This window comes from Budorcas taxicolor, chromosome 19 (genome assembly GCF_023091745.1).
Source record: "Budorcas taxicolor isolate Tak-1 chromosome 19, Takin1.1, whole genome shotgun sequence".
Taxonomy (NCBI): domain Eukaryota; kingdom Metazoa; phylum Chordata; class Mammalia; order Artiodactyla; family Bovidae; genus Budorcas; species Budorcas taxicolor.
The window spans coordinates 41,821,605-41,839,989 of record NC_068928.1 but is presented as its reverse complement, the minus strand read 5'-3'; the positions used below and the strand labels follow the sequence as shown (position 1 = coordinate 41,839,989).

The window sequence follows — 18,385 nt, the reverse complement described above, 5'->3', positions numbered from 1 at the left end:
CCCCGCAGTTACTGTGCCCTCCCACCCCCTCCACAGATGGACCCGGTCCAGAAAGCTGTTATCAGCCACACATTTGGGGTCCCCTCTCCCCTGAAGAAGAAGCTCTTCATTTCCTGTAACATCTGTCACCTGAGATTCAACTCAGCGGTGAGAGGGAGTTGTGGAGACAGGCTTGGGGGGCGCTGGGCAGGGAGTGGGCTGGACCCTTGGCTTCCAGGTCTTTCCTGCCTGGAGGAATAGGGGTGGCAAAGGGACTGTGGTCTGTATTTTCTGTCCTTTGTTGAGGAAGAGCCGCTCCTGGCCCTTTATCCATCCCATCCTTTCCTCTCTCCAGATTCCTGTGCCCCTTCCCAGCCCATTCCCCTGGGATTCTGTTTTCCTCCCCCTATGCCTCGCTCCTATGTTCTGGAACCTTCTGATGAGAGCAGGCTGCCCTTCCCTACTCTGGGTCCCAGGGGGCACCATCGGTTCTGGTTCGGGGCTGAGTTCTTAACACACCTGAGAGTTTACAGCATCTGTTTGTGTCTATCCTCTTAATTAGTTCTCATGATACATCTGTGAGATGGTTCAAGGTCCCATCCTCAGTCTCATTTCTCAGATGAGGAAACTGAGCTTCAGAGAGGTTAAGTGACTTGCCTGAGGTCATACAGCTGGTAATTAGCAGAGCTGGGATTTGAACCCAGGCCTGGCTGACCCCACAGTCCACATACTTCCTAGCAGGGCCTGCCCCTAGAGAGTAGGGAAGCCTCATTCTGGCCTCCAAGGGAATGTTTGCCTTCTGTCCAGGCAACTGCTGCAGTTTGGGGAGATGCTGTTGGCAGACCTGCTCTTGTGAAAGCGCCTAAGGAGGGGCCACAGGGCCTTCTTTCCTACTTTGGGGAGCAACAAGCAGGAATCCCTAGTGGACAGGCCAGGTTTGCGGGTTCCTTCCAGGCTTTCAGGTTACATGGGTCATGCAAGTGATGGACGGAGAGACTCATTCTGATAAAGAAACCATGTATTTTTCATGCCAGGCCCAACACAGTGCCTGGCAAATAGCAAATGCTCAGGAACTATTTGTTAAAAAACATGTACAGAAGGATGAATGATCTGGAGTGTATGTTCCCTAAAGCATGGGGACTGCTCTGTTTTCCCACTCATGCATTTATAAACCTAGTAACTGACACTCAATGAGCACTTATTCTCTGTACCAGGCCCTTGTCATTCATCCCTGAGTCGGGAAGATCCCCTGGAGAAGGGAATGGCAACCCACTCCAATATTCTTGCCTGGAGAATCCCACGGACAGAGAAGCCTGGCAGGGTATAGTCCACTGGGTCGCAAAGAGTCAGACACAACTGAGCGACTAACACTTTCGCTTTCACTTGTCATTCATGTTCTCATTTTCATTCTCACAACCCTGTGAAATCAGTATTATCATCCCAAAGCTTATGAGTCAGGAAACTGAGGCTCAGAAAGGTGTAGTGACTTGCCCAAAGATGCACAGCTAAAAAGGCGCTGAGGCAGAATTGGAAGGCGGTGGCGGTTTGCCCAGGAGTTCATGTATGAGAATGCATTCTATAACCCTCGGGCCCACACACGTGCTATGATGACAATAACAATGGCAAGGGTTTGCTCCCTGTGTGGCCGGAGCCCTGCTTCCCTCTGACCTGCCCCCTACATGCCAGCTCATGGATGGGGAAGGTAGACGCAGCAAATGAATGGTGACTCCAGGCTCTCCCCTCCCCAGAACCAGGCTGAAGCACATTACAAAGGCCACAAACATGCCAGAAAACTCAAGGCTGTTGAAGCCGCCAAGAGCAAGCAGAGGCCGCAAACCCTGACCCAGGATGAGACGCTGGTGTCCCCTACCCCGACTCCAGCCGGTGGAGCCCCTGAAGAGCTGCACAGCAAAGGTCAGTCCTGAACTTTTGTCCCGCCCCTGTCCCACTCCAAATCTGGTTTCTGACAAGGGGTTGAGTGTTTTCTGCTTATTATTATTCCCGCTTGTGTTGGAGTATTCCATCTGTCCAGGAAGAGGCGCACACCACATGGAAGAGCATCTCGGATTTTCCAACCCGAATCTGCTGAGGTCAAGAAACATGTCACAAGCACCCCAGAAGCACTGCCCCCGCCCCCCCCCCCCCCCACTCCTCAGGCCCTCTCCCAGTCACTACCTTGTTAGCTTCCTAGGCCTGGAATAACGAATGACCGCACATTGGGTGGCTGAATGTAACAGAACTGTATTTTCTCAATTTCTGGAGGTCAGACCTTTGGAACAGGGTGTCAGCAAGGTTGGTTCCTTCCCGGGGTGCAGAGAGAGAGTCTGTTTCGTCCCCGTCTTCTAGGTTCGTGGTTGCCAGCAGTCCTTGGCCACATTCTGACCTTCTGTCTCCACCCTCACATCACCTTCTCCCTCGCGCCTGTATGTTCACATGATCTTAGAAGGACACCAGTCACTGACCTAGGGCCCGCTCTAGTCCAGTTTGATCTCATCTTAACTAATTACATCAGCAAAGACCCTGCTTTCCAGATAAGATCACATTCCGAGATTCCAGATGGACGTGAGTTTGGGGGTGATGCTATTCAACCACCTATAACCCTCCGCCAGGATAACCATGAACCTGACTTGTCTCACCAGAGATTAGTCTCACCTGGTTTTGGTTAATGACATACAGATGGTTCCCAACTTCACAATGATTTGGATTATGATCTTTTGACTTCCCAGGGCTTCCCCCGGTGGCTCAGCGGTAAAGAATCCTCCTGCAATGCAGGACACAGGGGTTCGATCCCTGAGTCGGGAAGATCCTCTGGAGAAGGGAATGGCAACCCACTTCCGTATTCTTGTCTGGAGAATCCCATGGATAGAGGAGACTGTTGGGCTACAGTCCATGGGGTCGCAAAGATTTGGGTGTGACTGAAGTGACTTAGCACACAGCACGCATGGTATAAAAGCGATATGCATTCAGTTAGAAATTGGACTTCCAATTTCAAATTTTGATCTTTTCTGGGCTAGAGATTTACAGTACATACTCTTTTTTAAATTTTAATTGGAGTATAATTGCTTTACTGTGTTGTTTTCAGTTCAGTTCAGTTGCTCAGTCGTGTCCGACTCTTTGTAACCCCATGGACTGTAGTAGACCAGACTTCCCTGTCCATTACCAACTCCCAGAGCTTGCTCAAACTCATGTCCATCAGGTCAGTGATGCCATATAACCATCTGATCCTCTGTCATCCTCTTCTCCTCCTGCCTTCAGTCTTTCCCAGTATCAGGATCTTTTCCAATGCATCAGTTCTTCGCATCAAGTGGCCAAAGTATTGGAGCTTCAGCTTTAGCTTCAATCCTTCCAGTGAACATTCAGGACTGATTTCCTTTAGGATTGACTGATTTGATCTCCTTGTAGTCCAAGGGACTCTCAAGTCTTCTCAAACACCACAGTTCAAAACCATCAATTCTTTGGCATTCAGCCTTCTTTATGTTCCAACCCTCACATCCATACATGACTACTGGAAAAACCATAGCTTTGACTAGACGGACCTTTGTCGGCAAAGTAAAGTCTCTGCTTTTTACTATGCTGTCTAGATTGGCCATAGCTTTTCTTCCAAGGAGTAAGCGTCTTTTAATTTCATGGCTGCAGTCACCATCTGCAGTGATTTTGGAGCCCAAAAGGATAACAATGTTGTATTAGCTTCTGTTGTACAAGGAAGTGAGTCAGCTCTCTGTGTACATACATCCGCACCCTCTGGGCCCTCCTCTCATACCCTCCTCCTTTCACCCCTCCAGGTCACCACAGAGCACGGAACTGAGGTCCTTGTGCTATACAGCAGCTTCCCACTAGCTGTCTGTTTTACACATGGTAGTGTATGTATCAGAGAAGGCAATGGCACCCCACTCCAGTACTCTTGCCTGGAAAATCCCATGGACAGAGGAGCCTGGTAGGCTGCAGTCCATGGGGTTGCTAAGAGTCGGACACGACTGAGCGACTTCACTTTTTCACTTTTCACTTTCATGCACTGGAGAGGGAAATGGCAACCCACTCCAGTATTCTTGCCTGGAGAATCCCAGGGATGGGGGAGCCTGGTGGGCTGCCGTCTATGGGGTCGCACAGAGTCGGACACGACTGAAGCGACTTAGCAGCAGCAACAATGTGCGTATGTCAGTCCTAATCTCCCAACTTGTTCCACCCTCCGCATGTGTCCATTCTCTGCCTCTGTGTCTCTATTCCTGCCCTGCAAATAGGTTCATGTGTACACTTTCCTAGATTCCACCTATCTGCATTGGTGTATGGTGTTTGTTTTTCTCTTTCTGACTTACTTCACTCTGTATGACAGAGGTACGTACTCTTTTGTGATGTTGGAAAGCAGCAGCTACGTGACCAGGAGGGTAAACAACTGACACAGAACCATTTTGTGCCCATGCAAGCAATGTGGTTTTCACTGTCAAACACAGTATTCCATAAATGACATGAGATAGTCAACACTTTATTATAAAATACACTTTGTGTTAGATGATTGTGCTCAACTGTAAGCTAAGGTAGGTGTTCTGAGCACATTTAAGGTAGGCTAGGCCAAACTTTTATGTTCGGTAGGTTCAGTTCGGTTCGGTTCAGTCGCTCAGTCATGTCCGACTCTTTGCGACCCCATGAATTGCAGCACGCCAGGCCTCCCTGTCCATCACCAACTCCCGGAGTTCACTCAGACTCACGTCCATCGAGTCAGTGATGCCATCCAGCCATCTCATCCTCTGTCGTCCCCTTTTTCTCCTGCCCCCAATCCCTCCCAGCATCAGTCTTTTCCAATGAGTCAACTCTTCACATGAGGTGGCCAAAGTACTGGAGTTTCAGCTTTAGCATCATTCTTTCCAATGAACATCCAGGACTGATCTCCTTTAAGATGGACTGATTGGATTTCCTTGCAGTCCAAGGGACTCTCAAGAGTCTTCTCCAACACCACAGTTCAAAAGCATCAATTCTTCAGTGCTCAGCTTTCTTCACAGTCCAACTCTCACATCCATACATGGCCACTGGAAAAACCATAGCCTTGACTAGATGGACCTTAGTCAGCAAAGTAATGTCTCTGCTTTTTAATATACTATCTAGGTTGGTCATAACTTTCCTTCCAAGGACTCAGTGTCTTTTAATTTCATGGCTGCAATCACCATCTGCAGTGATTTTGGAGCCCCAAAAATAAAGTCTGACACTGTTTCCACTGTTTCCCCATCTATTTCCCATGAAGTGATGGGACCAGATGCCATGACCTTAGTTTTCTGAATGTTGAGCTTTATGCCAGCTTTTTCACTCTCCTCTTTCACTTTCATAAAGAGGCTCTTCAGTTCCTCTTCACTTTCTGCCATAAGGGTGGTGTCATCTGCATATCTGAGGTTATTGATATTTCTCCCGGCAATCTTGATTCCAGCTTGTGCTTCTTCCAGCCCAGCGTTTCTCATGATGTACTCTGCATAGAAGTTAAATAAGCAGGGTGACAATATACAGCCTTGACGTACTCCTTTTCCTATTTGGAACCAGTCTGTTTTTCCATGTCCAGTTCTAACTGTTGCTTCCTGACCTGCATATAGGTTTCTCAAGAGGCAGGTCAGGTGGTCTGGTATGCCCATCTCTTTTAGAATTTTCCACAGTTTATTGTGATCCACACAGTCAAAGGCTTTGGCATAGTCAATAAAGCAGAAATAGATGTTTTTCTGGAACTCTCTTGCTTTTTTGATGATCCAGCGGATGTTGGCGATTTGATCTCTGGTTCCTCTGCCTTTTAGGTTAGGTCTATTAAATGCATTTTTAAATTATGATGGGTTTATTGGGAGGTAACCCCAGTATAGGTTGAGGAAGATCTGGAGTATGTAGGTTTTGCATCTGGCTTCTTCCATGTTGTCGTGTGTCGCTGTGTTTTGTCCTTTTTCATTGCCATGTAGTATTTCATTGACCACCAACTCTTTTCACTATTCTGCTGATGAATATTTGGATAGTTTCCAGTTTCTGCTGCTAGGAATAGTGCTCTATGAATATTACAGTACATCTTTTTGGTGACTTCCACTTATTTAACAGTTAGCTAATAACTGTAGATTATCAGGACTGGGTGGTCTCTCTGAGACCACTGGGCCCAACTTTATGATTTCATGTAGGAAAGCTGAGGCCCAAAGAGGCCCAAGTCTGCCCAAGTGATTTGGTGAGGAGTCTGGAATTCAGTGCTGGTCATCCCTACACCAGGGGCCCTCCCCTCAGCCATGCTACCCCCGGAATGTCTGTGCTTAAAATCATGGTCTCAAGGGACCTCCCTGGCAGTTGTTAAGACTTCAGGCTTCCACTGTAGGAGGTATGGGTTTGATCCCTGCTTGGCATCCCATCACTTCATGGGAAATAGATGGGGAAACAGTGGAAACAGTGTCAGACTTTATTTTTGGGGGGCTCCAAAATCACTGCAGATGGTGATTGCAGCCATGAAATTAAAAGATGCTTACTCCTTGGAAGAAAAGTTATGAGCAACCTAGATAGTATATTCAAAAGCAGAGACATTACTTTGCCGACTAAGGTCCATCTAGTCAAGGCTATGGTTTTTCTAGTAGTCATGTATGGATGTGAGAGTTGGACTGTGACGAAGGCTGAGCGCTGAAGAATTGATGCTTTTGAACTGTGGTGTTGGAGAAGACTCTTGAGAGTCCCTTGGACTGCAAGGAGATCCAACCAGTCCATCCTGAAGGAGATCAACCCTGGGATTTCTTTGGAAGGAATGATGCTGAAGCTGAAGCTCCAGTACTTTGGCCACCTCATGCAAAGAGTTGACTCACTGGAAAAGACTTTGATGCTGGGAGGGATTGGGGGCAGGAGAAGAAGGGGACAACAGAGGATGAGATGGCTGGATGGCATCACTGACTCGATGGACGTGAGTCTGAGTGAACTCCGGGAGTTGGTGATGGACAGGGAGGCCTGGCATGCTGCGATTCATGGGGTCGCAAAGAGTCAGACATGACTGAGCGACTGAACTCAACTGAACTGAACTGGGGAACTAAGATCCAACATGCCTCATGCAGCCAAAAGTTAGAAAAAATAAATATTTTTAAAGTTATGGTCTCGAGAATCATCTTGGAGCTTGCCCTCTTACCTGAGGCCTTCCATTTCCCCAGCAGTTCCTGCGGCCCCTCCTCCTGGTCCCGAAACCCAGTCACCCCGGAGTCCAGAACCCACGCCCAGGGAGCCAGTCCCCTCCGACCTCTTGGACGCTGCCTCCTCTTCCTCCTCTTCATCTTTCCCACCCTGCTCCCCAGAGCCTGGGCCAGAGGCCCCAGAGCCTGAACCAGCAGCAGCTGCTGTGGGAAGCGGTGTGAGTGGGGAAGGCAGGAGCGAGAAGGGGCGCCTCTACTGCCCCACATGTAAGGTGACCGTGAATTCTGCCTCCCAGCTTCAGGCTCACAACACAGGTCAGTGCGCCCAGCCAGCTTGAGTCCGGGGAGGAGATGCCCCTCACCAGATGCGGGCAGGCTGTTGCTTCTGGGTGGCCCCTGTGATCGAGGGCTGGGTGACAGAGGTGCTGTGCCCAGCTGTGAGTGGGCAGGCATTTGGGGTCCTCCAGCTAATGCTTGGGGAGAGAGGATTGGGGAGAGACGTCTGAAGGGTCCCACGGAAGACGGGAGACACCCTCTCCATCTCTCCGTGGGTCAGCCCTGGGGGACGGGGTTGGGATGAGAGTCAAAGGGAGGCTGACCATTTACTCTGCAAGGAAGCTTCCTTGAGGCATGAAATGAAAGCAGCTGGGAGGATCTTTGGGGCTTTCCAGATGGCACTAATGATAAAGAAACCCATGCCAATGCAGGAGACATAAGAGATGTGGGTCTAATCCCTGAGATGCCGGGAGATCCCCTGGAGGAGGACGTGGCAACCCACTCTAGTATTCTTGCCTGGAGAATCCCACGGACAGAAGAGCCTGGCGGGCTACAGTCCATGGGGTTGCAAAGAGTTGAACACGACTGAAGCGACTTAGCACGCACGGGAGGACCTCTCAGAGGGAAAGAGAAACTTCATGTGGCTGTCGGGGCTGTCGGTGTGGAGCAGCCTGGAGGCTTCAAGGGACAGCCAGGCTGACCTGGCTTGGAGGGGGGTCTCTGTAGCCCTGCTGCCCCTCGCTGGTGCTGACAAGCTGTCTCCTTTCCTTCTGCCAGGAGCCAAGCACCGGTGGATGGTGGAAGGTCAGCGGGGCGCTCCCCACAGGGGCCGGGGCCGCACGGTGCCCCGGAGAGGAGCTGGACACAAGGCCAAGAGAGTGACAGGGGGCCGGGGGGGCCGGCAGGGGCCCAGCCCCCCGTTCCACTGTGCTCTCTGTCAGCTCCAGGTCAACTCAGAGACCCAACTCAAGCAGGTGGGGCAAGTGAGGCTGGGATTGGGGGTGGAGCAGAGGTGAGGGGGTGGGCCCCATGCCAGGCGGGCAGGAGAGAGCCTTCAGGGAGAAGGTGGGTGGAGCAGAGCAGGGTGCAGGTGGAGAAAGAGGTGACGCTCAAGGGATGGTGAGCTCCTGGAAGGCAAAGGCCAACTCTTGCCTCCCCTTCCCAGGGGCCTCCCCTGCTCCAGGGCCAAGTGGACTAGGTGTGTGAACTGTGGGTAGCAGAAGGGTGAGCTAGCCAAGCATGAGAGGGTAGTTTTGGGGTCCCTGGGTTCCTCGTCTTGTTCCCAGTCTGTCTGTCTGTCCACTAGCACCTGAGCAGCAGGAGGCACAAAGACCGCCTGGCCGGGAAGCCCCCCAAGCCCTCCAGCCAGCACAGCAAGCTGCAGAAGCACGCAGCACTGGCTGTGAGTCTCCTCAAGGTATCGGTTCAGGTCCGGAGGGGAGAAGGTTGGCCGGAACGGAGGGCAGGCTGGGAGGTGGGAGGTGGGGCAGGAAGGAAGCCTCCCCACCCCATCTCATGGCGGCCTGGGCAGGGAACGAACTGGGGTTGGGTTTTTGGTTGTCTTGGGATCTGCCCAGAAAAATTTCCGGGGAGGTGGGCCCGGGAAAGTCATCTCAGGGACAAGCGCCAAGGGGTGGGCGAGCATCTCCTGGAGACTGTGTCCACCCCCCACTCCCCATAGCCTCCCCCCTTGGCCCATCCCAAGATTCTCCTCCCTCTGGACAGGACGACAGGTGGTGGAGAAAGCCCTGTGGAATGAATGTGTGGGGGTGGGAAGGGAGGAGGATTTAGGTTTGGAATCCTGAAAGTCACGTTTTTCCTGCAGCAAAAGGTCTAGGGATGGGGCCAAGGGAGGGGAGGGGATTTTCCTGGGGTCAGAGATTGTGTCCATCCTTCTTTTCTTTGCAGTCTAAACTGGCCTTGCAGAAGCAACTCACCAAGACCCTGGCAGCCCGCTTCTTGCCCAGCCCGCTCCCCACCGCGGCAGCAGCCATCTGTGCCCTGCCAGGGCCCCTGGCCCTCCGGCCTGCCCCCACAGCGGCCACCACCCTCTTCCCAGCTCCAATCCTGGGTCCAGCTCTGTTTCGCACCCCAGCGGGAGCCGTTCGCCCTGCCACGGGACCCATCGTTTTCGCCCCCTATTAGCCCTCCCAGGGAGCCCAGGGCTGACTTCCCAGCAGTCGCCCTGCCAGCAGTTGCCCCTGCCCGCCACCGGCCCTGACCCCTCTCCCTGAGATGCCTCAGTTCCCTCCATCCCGCAGGAGAATGCCTTTTACAGCCTCGGGGGCCTGCCCAATCTAGGAAGAGCTGGGCTAACGCTAAGAGCTGCTGCCCAGCCCTCAGTCTGCACTGGGGACTCAGCTAATGCCACCCTGGCCCACGGACCATCCATCTGCACCCTCCCTGCCTCTGGTGTCTAGGGCTAGTCCTGGGCTCCCCTCCATTTCCCATCCTGACTTACGGGGAGCAAACCGAAAAATCCAAAGATCTATGCAATAATCCTAGCCCCAGCCCCATGGTGCTCTCATCCCTCCAACTCAAGACCTATAGCCATGTGGCCAGAGGCCCAAGGAATCTGACTTTCTCCTAGCCTGAGGACAAGACTGTGACCTCTATTCCTATGCCCTGCAGGGGGTGGGGTGGGGGTGGTCTTCCCCATTCACTGGATTCCCCAGAGAATCACTGGCGATGATGGAGGGGGTCTCCAGTGGGAGTGGGTTCAAGACCGCCTGGACAAGGGTGTGGTGGACTGTGGAGAGAGGGAGCGGCACCAAGTGGGGCAAAGCCAAGGGGCGGCTGGGGCCGCAAGCTTCTGGGGTTTTCGCTTGCTGACAGGATGGGGTGAGGTGATGGTGATGTTCTGGCTGGGCCATCTGTAATAGAGGAAATGACCAGTCCCACACACGTTCTCCCCTCTTAGCCTTTCATTGATTCTTCCTGAACCCCAGCTCTCAAGGGGGAAGAGGAGTGACACTGGGTCTCCCTCAGACTATGGAGCCCCCGACACCAAATCCACCCCCCAGGGCTCCCCTCCAGTTCCTCACTTCAAACTGGCCCCCAGCACTCAATTCAGCTCTCCCCCAAGACCAGCAGCCCAAGCCCCCCTCGCTGTGAACCCGAGTGTTGGGATCCACTCTCGAGACCCATTTTCGTGCCGTCAAGATGACTGCCACTACCCGCTCCCACCCCAGCACTGCCACCCACCACTCCACGATATGGGACTTCGCCAGTATCCGCCTGTTATCTTTTTTTTAAAAAGCTATTTCCAATGGGGGAACAAGAACAAAGGGGGAGGGGAGGGAAACTTTTTGATAACAGTTGTGGTTTTATTGTGTCCAACACATCAATAAATGAATTTAAGCTCAAGCCTGCATATGCCCTAAAACTGGACTCGCCCAGCTTGGGCCGCCTGCCCCTGCTCGCCCCTCCCGTTCTGGGGAGAAGAGGCGTGTATTGGAGGTCATCTGGCTGTAGTGTTTCACCTGTGCTAGGTGTGTGCATCAGAAGCAGGTGAGCACGGGAGGTTGCAGGTTACAAGCTCACCTGAACAGCGTGCTGGAAGTGTGACCACCTTTCTGAGCCCCCGACAGGCCTGGCAGCTCCTGGGAAGCTGCTCCTGCTTGGCCTTGTTTTGCTCAGGCATCTGAGGTAAGAAGGGAGCGCTAGAGGAGCACCTTGCCCAGCCTCCACTGGGGCAGCAGGCATATAAACACAGGAAATTGATAAACAGGAATCCAGCCATCAGCTGAAAACCACCACAGGAACGGGAAAGACCTGTCCCCAGGCCCGGGAGGTCTGCTGATTGGGCACTGGGCAGCCGCTCTGGCAACTAGAGCGAGTAGTGCGCTCCTGCCCCCTGGTGGTTGGGGGGAGCAGCGTCCCAGCCTGCAGGGCTGTAGGCATAGCACCTTGAAAAGGGAGAAGCTGAGGGGACAGTCGCAGTTGCGGGCAGTATCCAACCACAGGGCTAGAGAGCACAGAATCGAGATCATCTTACAGATGAGAAAAGCGGAGCCCCGAGAGGGGAAGGGCCTTGCAGGCCCACAAAGCCAGCTACTGACTCCCAGCCCAGCTGTGTCTCATTCCACCTCACCCAGTGACATGCTCCCTGAGCAGGAAGAGGAAGCTGGGGGAAGAGTTACAACAGAACAGGACACTCCCAGGAGGCTAGCTGCTTCTAGCCAAGGGGAGGACAGGAGAGAGGTTGGGCTGTTGGATGAGGAGGTGCCTGGAACACCAGCACGCACACACATGCACATCCACACACAGATGCCCGGACACCCTTTCTCTAGAGTCCAGGCTGGTGCCATGAGAGAGAGACGATGTGTGTGTGTCCCAAACACCAGCATGCACACGTGTACACCTACACACAGATACGGGGACGCCCTTACTCTACAGTCCAGGCTGGTGCCATGAGAGAGACGGTGTGTGTGTGTGTGTGTCCCAAACACCAGCATGCACACGTGCACATCTATACACAGATACGGGGACGCCCTTACTCTAGAGTCCAGCCTGGTGCCCTAAGTGTGTGTGTGTGTGTGTGTCCCAAACACCAGCATGCACACGTGCACACCTACACAGATACGGGGACGCCCTTACTCTAGAGTCCAGGCTGGTGCCATAAGCGTGTGTGTGTGTGTGTGTGTGTCCCAAACACCAGCACATACACGTGCACATCTACAGACAGATATGTGGACGCCCTTACTCTAGAGTCCAGGCTGGTGCCGTAAGTGTGTGTGTGTGTGTGTGTGAGACCCAAACACCAGAACACACACATGCACATCTACACAGATACATGTCCAGGCTGATGCCGTGTTTGTGTGTGTGTGTTTGTGTGTGTGTGTATGGGTGGGAGGGTGTGGGTGTGGGTGTGTGTATGTAGAGGCTTCCTGAACAGGGGGTGTGTACACGTAAGAGAGAGAGAATAGACACTGGCAGGAAACCAGGAAGTGGGAGGTCCCTGTGATAGGAAGCAGACCCCAGATGCGGCACCTCTGCATAGAGCTCTGCTTCCTCCCCTGGCAGGTAAAAGGGACAGTGACCCACAACTACCCCAGTCACCACAGGGCAGATATGATGGGGGCTGGGGGGGTTGGCGGTGCTAACCTAGACTGTCAGCAATTCCCAGAGCTGGGAGGGAGCAAAAGCGACCTGAGCCTCGGACAGCCCAGCTGCCTGGCCTAGTGGTGAGCTCCCCACCTTGACTGGGAAGCAAAGCTCACCTAAACCCCCCCTTTCCCCCAACCCAACTTCCAGGGCTGGGAAGGCACCACATCAGCCATCCAAGGAGCCGCTGCCCTTGTTCTTGCGGCTTAGGGGGAAGGCAGACTTGCTCTGGGGCTGGGTCATCTTGCTGGCCAGGTAGACGAAGGGCTCCAGCAGTGAACGGCGGTCAGCCACTGACACCTCCCACAGCTTCACCTTCTCCGACTTGGCCCAGTGCTGAGCCACGTCCGGGTCTACACGCCGCTGCTCCTGCAGGTCACACTTGTTGCCGAGGACCACAATGGTGACCTGTGGAAGAGGAACACAGGAGAGGCCTGTGGCTGCAGCATGGACCTTGGGGGCCGGGATGAGGGCCAGTGACCACCTCAGGCTTGTCATGGAACTCCCAGAGCGGGTACAGATGGAAGCCAGAACTTGAACAGAGGAAGGAAAAGAAAAAGCAACCACTTCCACCTCGGAGTCCTAGGGGAGGGGAAGAAGTCTCAACAGCTGAGGTCTCATCTCTTCCTACATTAGAAACTGTGGGCGGGGCCTCCATCTGGCACTCCCTCCAGGGGTTCTGTTACAAGCCCTGTGTCATTCATGCCTGATCACTACTGGGAGTTAGTGCTGGCTAAGTTAACTGGTGAGGAAGCACTCCCAGCATGCCTGATTGAGAACAAAAGGGCCTTCACAGCTGAGCACACAACCACTATTAAAAAAGCCTAGTGAGGACATCATGTGTGTTAGGTCAGGGATCTCCTAAACTCGAGTAGCCTCTCTGGCTGAGCTGTCTCAACATGTGGGCACCTCTAGTGGTGAAGACACCTGGCAGTGGTTTCCATCCCCGCCCTCCAGTTTCAAACCTAGCTCCTGGAAAATGAGTGAAAAACAGAGCCGTCTGGGCCTCCCAAAGCCAGCCCAGGGCCCACTGTCTCTCACCACCGGGGTTCCGCCACACACCTCCTTCTTGTCCTTGGATTTGTCAATCTCCTTCTTGAGCAGCTCCACGCGCTGAAAGGACTCCCGGCTGTCCGTGCTGTAGACCAGGACATAGCCGTCAGTGCAGGAGAAGCAGTGCCGGGGCAACTCGGCCCCGTCTCGGAGCCCCCGGGTGTCGTAGAAACGCACCTGCTCCCGGACCCCCCGGTCAGTCTCAATGGAGCCCACGTAGATGTCCTCCTGCGTCTCGATCATCTCAGAACCTGGGACAAAATGAGGAGAAAAACTTGTTTCTGGGCTTCTCTGGTGGCTCAGTGGTCAAGAATCCACCTGCTGATGCAGGAGATTTGAGTTCAATCCCTGACCTGGGAAGAGCCCACGTGCCTTGGAGCAACTATGCCCCTGTGCCACAATTACTGAGTCTGTGCTCTAGAGCCCGGGAACCACAACTTCTGAAGCCCATGTGCCCTGGCACCCGTGCTCCATAACAAGAGAAGCCACTGCAAGGACAAGCCCCTGCACTGCAACTACAGAGTAGCCCTCTCTTGCCTTTGCCACAAGTAGAGAAAACTCGTGCAGCAACGAAGACTCAGCACAGATTGAAAAAACAACAACAACCTCGTTTCTAGGGAGAAAAGAGATTGGGAACCTGCATGACTGAGTGTATCCTAACAAGCCAACCAGATAGGGGGAGAAAGGAATGTCAGGGCTGAGGATCAGGGTCAGACTTCAAATCTGACTGGACTGGAATGATTTAGGGAACAGAGTCAATCTTATGTTGATACCACACTAAGCACAGCGTGACTTGCAAGCTTTTCCTTCCTATCCTTCTCTGATATTGGATTTCCTCTTTCCAGATTTCTTCTGTGTGGCAGGGTTGGGATCTTCCAGATCCTGGGAGTACCACCAGGAGCAACTTTTAGCCTCTTGGTATTGTGATCAAATCTTTTCATACTTCCACTTCCTCCACCACAGCTCATCCCCAGCAACTCACCCACTACATGGTTTCCGTACAGAAGCTGCTCCAGGATTGAAGTCTTGCCCACAGAAGCCTGGCCACACACGACCACCTTGCAGCTCTTCCCCATGCTTAGCTTTCAACCCTGAAGAATGGAAGCACACTGGGTGAGGCAGGATTAAAACACAGGGCCTTCCCTGAATTGAGGGCCCAAGTTCTGAACCGAACGCACAGCCTTGAGGAGTCGGCACTGTCCACTACCCTCGGCAGGGTGTACTATGTCCACTATAGTGTTTCTGACGTGTCTATGTCTGCTACTGGACAGTGAGCTGTATAGCACTCATCTTATCCCCAGGACGTGGTCAGTAAGTGGCACAGAGCAAGTGCTCAGTAAATGCTGCCACAAAGCGGGAAGAGTAGCTGGCTTAAAGGAGCCACTCTCCAGTATCTCTTCTGTGCACAGAATGTACAGGTGTAGAAGACCAGTTGCTGAAGGGAGCTCTGGCTCAGCTCCCTCTCTTAAACCATGATCCCGTAAAGAAATAACCAGAGATATTGTTTTGTGCGGATCTATCTTACGTCACTCTTCCTGGGGAGTGAACAATTAAGAACATTCTGCTTTCCAGAAAGGCTTATCTGGACAATTCGTTCCCTCTAATTCCCAGTCAAGGCCATGGCTAGGATGAAGAATATCAGACAAGAAACAAAGGAGGGAAGGAATCTAAGAAAACGATACTTTGGAAAGGAGAGAGATTTTGCTGCCCTCGGACACACCCAGATAAGGCTTAGACATAGAAATCTCAGGACACTCCAAGAGATCTCAAGGCACCTCAAACACAGGTTTCCCAGAAGTCCTAGACAAAGATTCCCCCAGAGAGGAGAGACAGAGATAACTTCCCAAAGGGTTCTCACACAGAAACTTCTCCAGAGGTAACTCCCCAGTACAGATCCCCGCTTCCCGCAATTAAGGGGTACCCCAAGAGAGACTGTCACACGAGCCTCCTGCAGACTCTCCCCACCAGGGGGCTCCCAGAGAGAATCAGAATCCTGCCACCTAAAGCGTCCCCAAAGCCGTGGTCGACCCCGGCCTCCCAGCTCCATACCTCCTAGGGCCCTCGCAGCAGCACAGCCGGGCCCCCCCAGGCTCCCAGGGACCAGGGGTGGGGCAGCACCGCGGCAAACACTCGGATCTTCCTCTGCGTCGATCCAGGCTCCGTCTGGTCCCGCCCCCGCAGCTTCCATCCGGCAAGACCAATTCCGGCGGCGGAGAGCGGTCGCCGGCAACACAGCGCCCTCAGAGGCCGGCGGGGAGATGACGGCCTGAACCTCGGCTAGGTGGTCGCCAGGGCACAGGTTATACGCTGGCGGGACGCGCCGGGTGCTGTTCTGGTGTCTCAGATGCCCAAATGTTCTTTTTCTAAAGGCTACTAGAGTAACACTTCGTTTATCCAGTCGTTTATTCATCCAATGTCTTCTGAGCGTTTACTCTGTGCCACTCACAGGACTACGTGCTGAGAAAAGGCTGGCGAATTAGACCTGGTTGCAGCCCATTAGAATGTCACCATCTAGACATCTAACCCAATTACAGTCTAGCATGTAAGATCTATTACAGAGGTGCTGTGGGAGCACAGCCAAGGGGTGTTTAACTTGGGGACAGTGGGCATCACGTTATCCATGGAACCTTCCTGGAGGAGGTCAGGTCTGTGCTGAGGTTTGAAGGGGGTGGAAGGAAAGGGTGAAGGAAATGAGGCAACATCCATGGCATTTACTGGAACTACACGTATTTGGGTTCAGTATTGATAGTAGAAAGGAGCCGAAAAAGAAAAAGAAAGAAAGGACCCAAACAACCTAAGACCTGCATGTTCGGCCAAAGAGTTCAAACTCTATCCTAACAGCAGTGGAAAGCCATTGATAGGATTTATGCCAGTGAAGTGACATGATCAGTTTTTGCTTTTAAGCAGGTCACGCTAGTAAAGAGTGAAGACTGGAGAGAGGTGAGACTTGGGATTAGTTAGGAGAGTAGGGTAGTATTCCAAGATTTCCAAAAAATGATAAGAATCTGAATGGGGGTGTAAAGGAGGTAGATTTGAGAGATATTTGATGAGAGAATTAACAAGACTTGGTGATAAATTGGGAGGCTGTTTTTTTTATATTGGAGTATAGTCAATACTTCGGCCACCTCATGCGAAGAGTTGGCTCATTGGAAAAGACCCTGATGTTGGGAGGGATTGGGGGCAGGAGGAGAAGGGGACGACAGAGGATGAGATGGCTGGATGGCATCACCGACTCGATGGACTTGAGTTTGAGTGAACTCCAGGAGTTGGTGATGGACAGGGAGGCCTGGTGTGCTGCGATTCATGGGGTCGCAGAGAGTCAGACACGACTGAGCGACTGAACTGAACTGATAGTCAATTAACAAATGTTGTGATAGTCTCAGGTACACAGCAAAATGACACCGCCATCCATATGCATGTATCCATTCTCTAAATTGAGAGTTTAAGATTCAGAGAACACAAAATAGGAACGTGGTTAAGGACAGGTGGGCCTCCTGCATTAGACCGTAGACCATGAGCCATTGGCAAGCAGGGCCCGAGTCTGTGCCTTCCCAGCCTAGCTTTGGAGAGAGTTGTTGAATGACTGGCTGGAAGAATGACGTGTCTCTTCCAACCCTGGTGGAGCCTCTCCCATCCTCCACTACCCAGTGACAGGTGTGGTTTCAGCTCCCTCAGCACTGTGGTAGGCAGGGACTGTGCAAGCAGCTCATGGACAATGGCAGTGACTTTTACTGGAGAAGGGGGATAAACTCTTCTTAAATTCCCTTGACCCCTTCTTTGGTAACCGTTAACTTTAATACTTTAACCTCAACCTCCCCCGCCCCTCTCAGTTTAATGTCAGTTCATTTTAGTTCAGTTCAGTCACTCAGTCGTGTCTGACTCTTTGCGACCCCATGGATCACAGCACGCCAGGCCTCCCCGTCCATCACCAACTCCCGGAGTTCACTCAAACTCAAGTCCATCGAGTCGGTGATGCCATCTAGCCATCTCATCCTCTGTCGTCCCCTTCTCCTCCTGCCCCCAACCCCTCCCAGCATCAGAGTCTTTCCCAATGAGTCAAGTCTTCGCATGAGGTGGCCAAAGTACTGGAGTTTCAGCTTTAGCATCATTCCTTCCAAAGAACACCCAGGGCTGATCTCCTTTAGAATGGACTAGTTGGATCTCCTTGCAGTCCAAGGACTCTCAAACCCCAATTTAAGTCAGGTCCACAAAAATTATTGGTCTGGGTGAAGGGCTGCGAAAATTAAGCTGTGTCCTTTCCCTGTCTGAGTTCCCAATCCAGATTGCATTCGGCAAAACAAGCGTGCTGAGCAGGGAGTTTATATGAGGGTTGGGAGCACTGGGGACACTGTGGAACAGGGACCTCACCCTGCGAGCTGCCTTATAAACTCCAGGGCAGGGTCTGGGGCTCTGTGTCACCCTCCCTAGGCTTAATGCTGAGATGGCACTCCCAGGCGGCTGACATGAAAGCAGCCTCATAAAAGGGTCAGCGTCATTAGGGTGATGAACCAGTTGGTACTTGGAGGTCCAGAGGGGATGAAAGGCGCGGTGCGAAGACGCCCTGCGTTCCCCAGGCTTGGTTGGGCAGGGCTTCCAGGGGCCGATGAACACTAGGAAAACTGGATTCAAAGTGTCTCTTCTTGCCTTTCGCAGGAGGCGGCTGTGGACATACTCAAAGGTCGGGAAGGTATTAGTAGGGGGGGGCTCTTTATCTCCAGGGTCCTGGGTCACGGCGTCCGTACCCAACTCAGACTCCCGGACCATCACCGGAGACGCTCTAGGATTGGAAGTTGTTATGGCAACGAAGCTCTCGGAATACTGAGGAAAGCCGAAGCCTAGAGAGGCGACACCCTCTTATA

The 18,385-nt window shown here is 52.7% G+C and overlaps 2 protein-coding genes across 2 annotated transcripts in view; one reads left to right on the top strand and one right to left on the bottom strand.

Annotated features, from left to right (window-relative positions):
- ZNF385C (zinc finger protein 385C) overlaps positions 1-10,565 on the top strand; it is a 41,631-nt gene extending 31,066 nt beyond the window's left edge. The window contains exons 4-9 of the mRNA XM_052657985.1: positions 37-147; positions 1,728-1,893; positions 7,116-7,406; positions 8,145-8,341; positions 8,674-8,784; positions 9,276-10,565. Coding sequence (XP_052513945.1) covers positions 37-147; positions 1,728-1,893; positions 7,116-7,406; positions 8,145-8,341; positions 8,674-8,784; positions 9,276-9,512 — 1,113 coding nt within the window. The 3' untranslated portion in view covers positions 9,513-10,565. The remainder of the gene's footprint in view (positions 1-36; positions 148-1,727; positions 1,894-7,115; positions 7,407-8,144; positions 8,342-8,673; positions 8,785-9,275) is intronic.
- A 96-nt stretch (positions 10,566-10,661) lies between these two features.
- NKIRAS2 (NFKB inhibitor interacting Ras like 2) lies at positions 10,662-15,693 on the bottom strand. The gene is made up of 4 exons (XM_052657271.1): positions 15,576-15,693; positions 14,509-14,617; positions 13,536-13,777; positions 10,662-12,881 (listed from the first exon to the last, which is right to left on the bottom strand). The coding sequence occupies exons 2-4, from the start codon at positions 14,600-14,602 to the stop codon at positions 12,642-12,644; spliced, it is 576 nt and encodes a 191-aa protein (XP_052513231.1). The 5' UTR covers positions 14,603-14,617; positions 15,576-15,693; the 3' UTR covers positions 10,662-12,641.
- Positions 15,694-18,385: the final 2,692 nt, after the last annotated feature.

Coding starts and splice junctions, on each gene's coding strand:
- NKIRAS2 (XM_052657271.1), bottom strand. CDS start 14,602: ATGGGGAAGAGCTGCAAGGTGGTCGTGTGTGGCCAGGCTTCTGTGGGC. Junction 13,778..14,508: donor GTACGGAAACCATGTAGTGG/GTGAGTTGCTGG, acceptor ATTTTGTCCCAG/GTTCTGAGATGATCGAGACG. Junction 12,882..13,535: donor AATCCAAGGACAAGAAGGAG/GTGTGTGGCGGA, acceptor CCTCTTCCACAG/GTCACCATTGTGGTCCTCGG.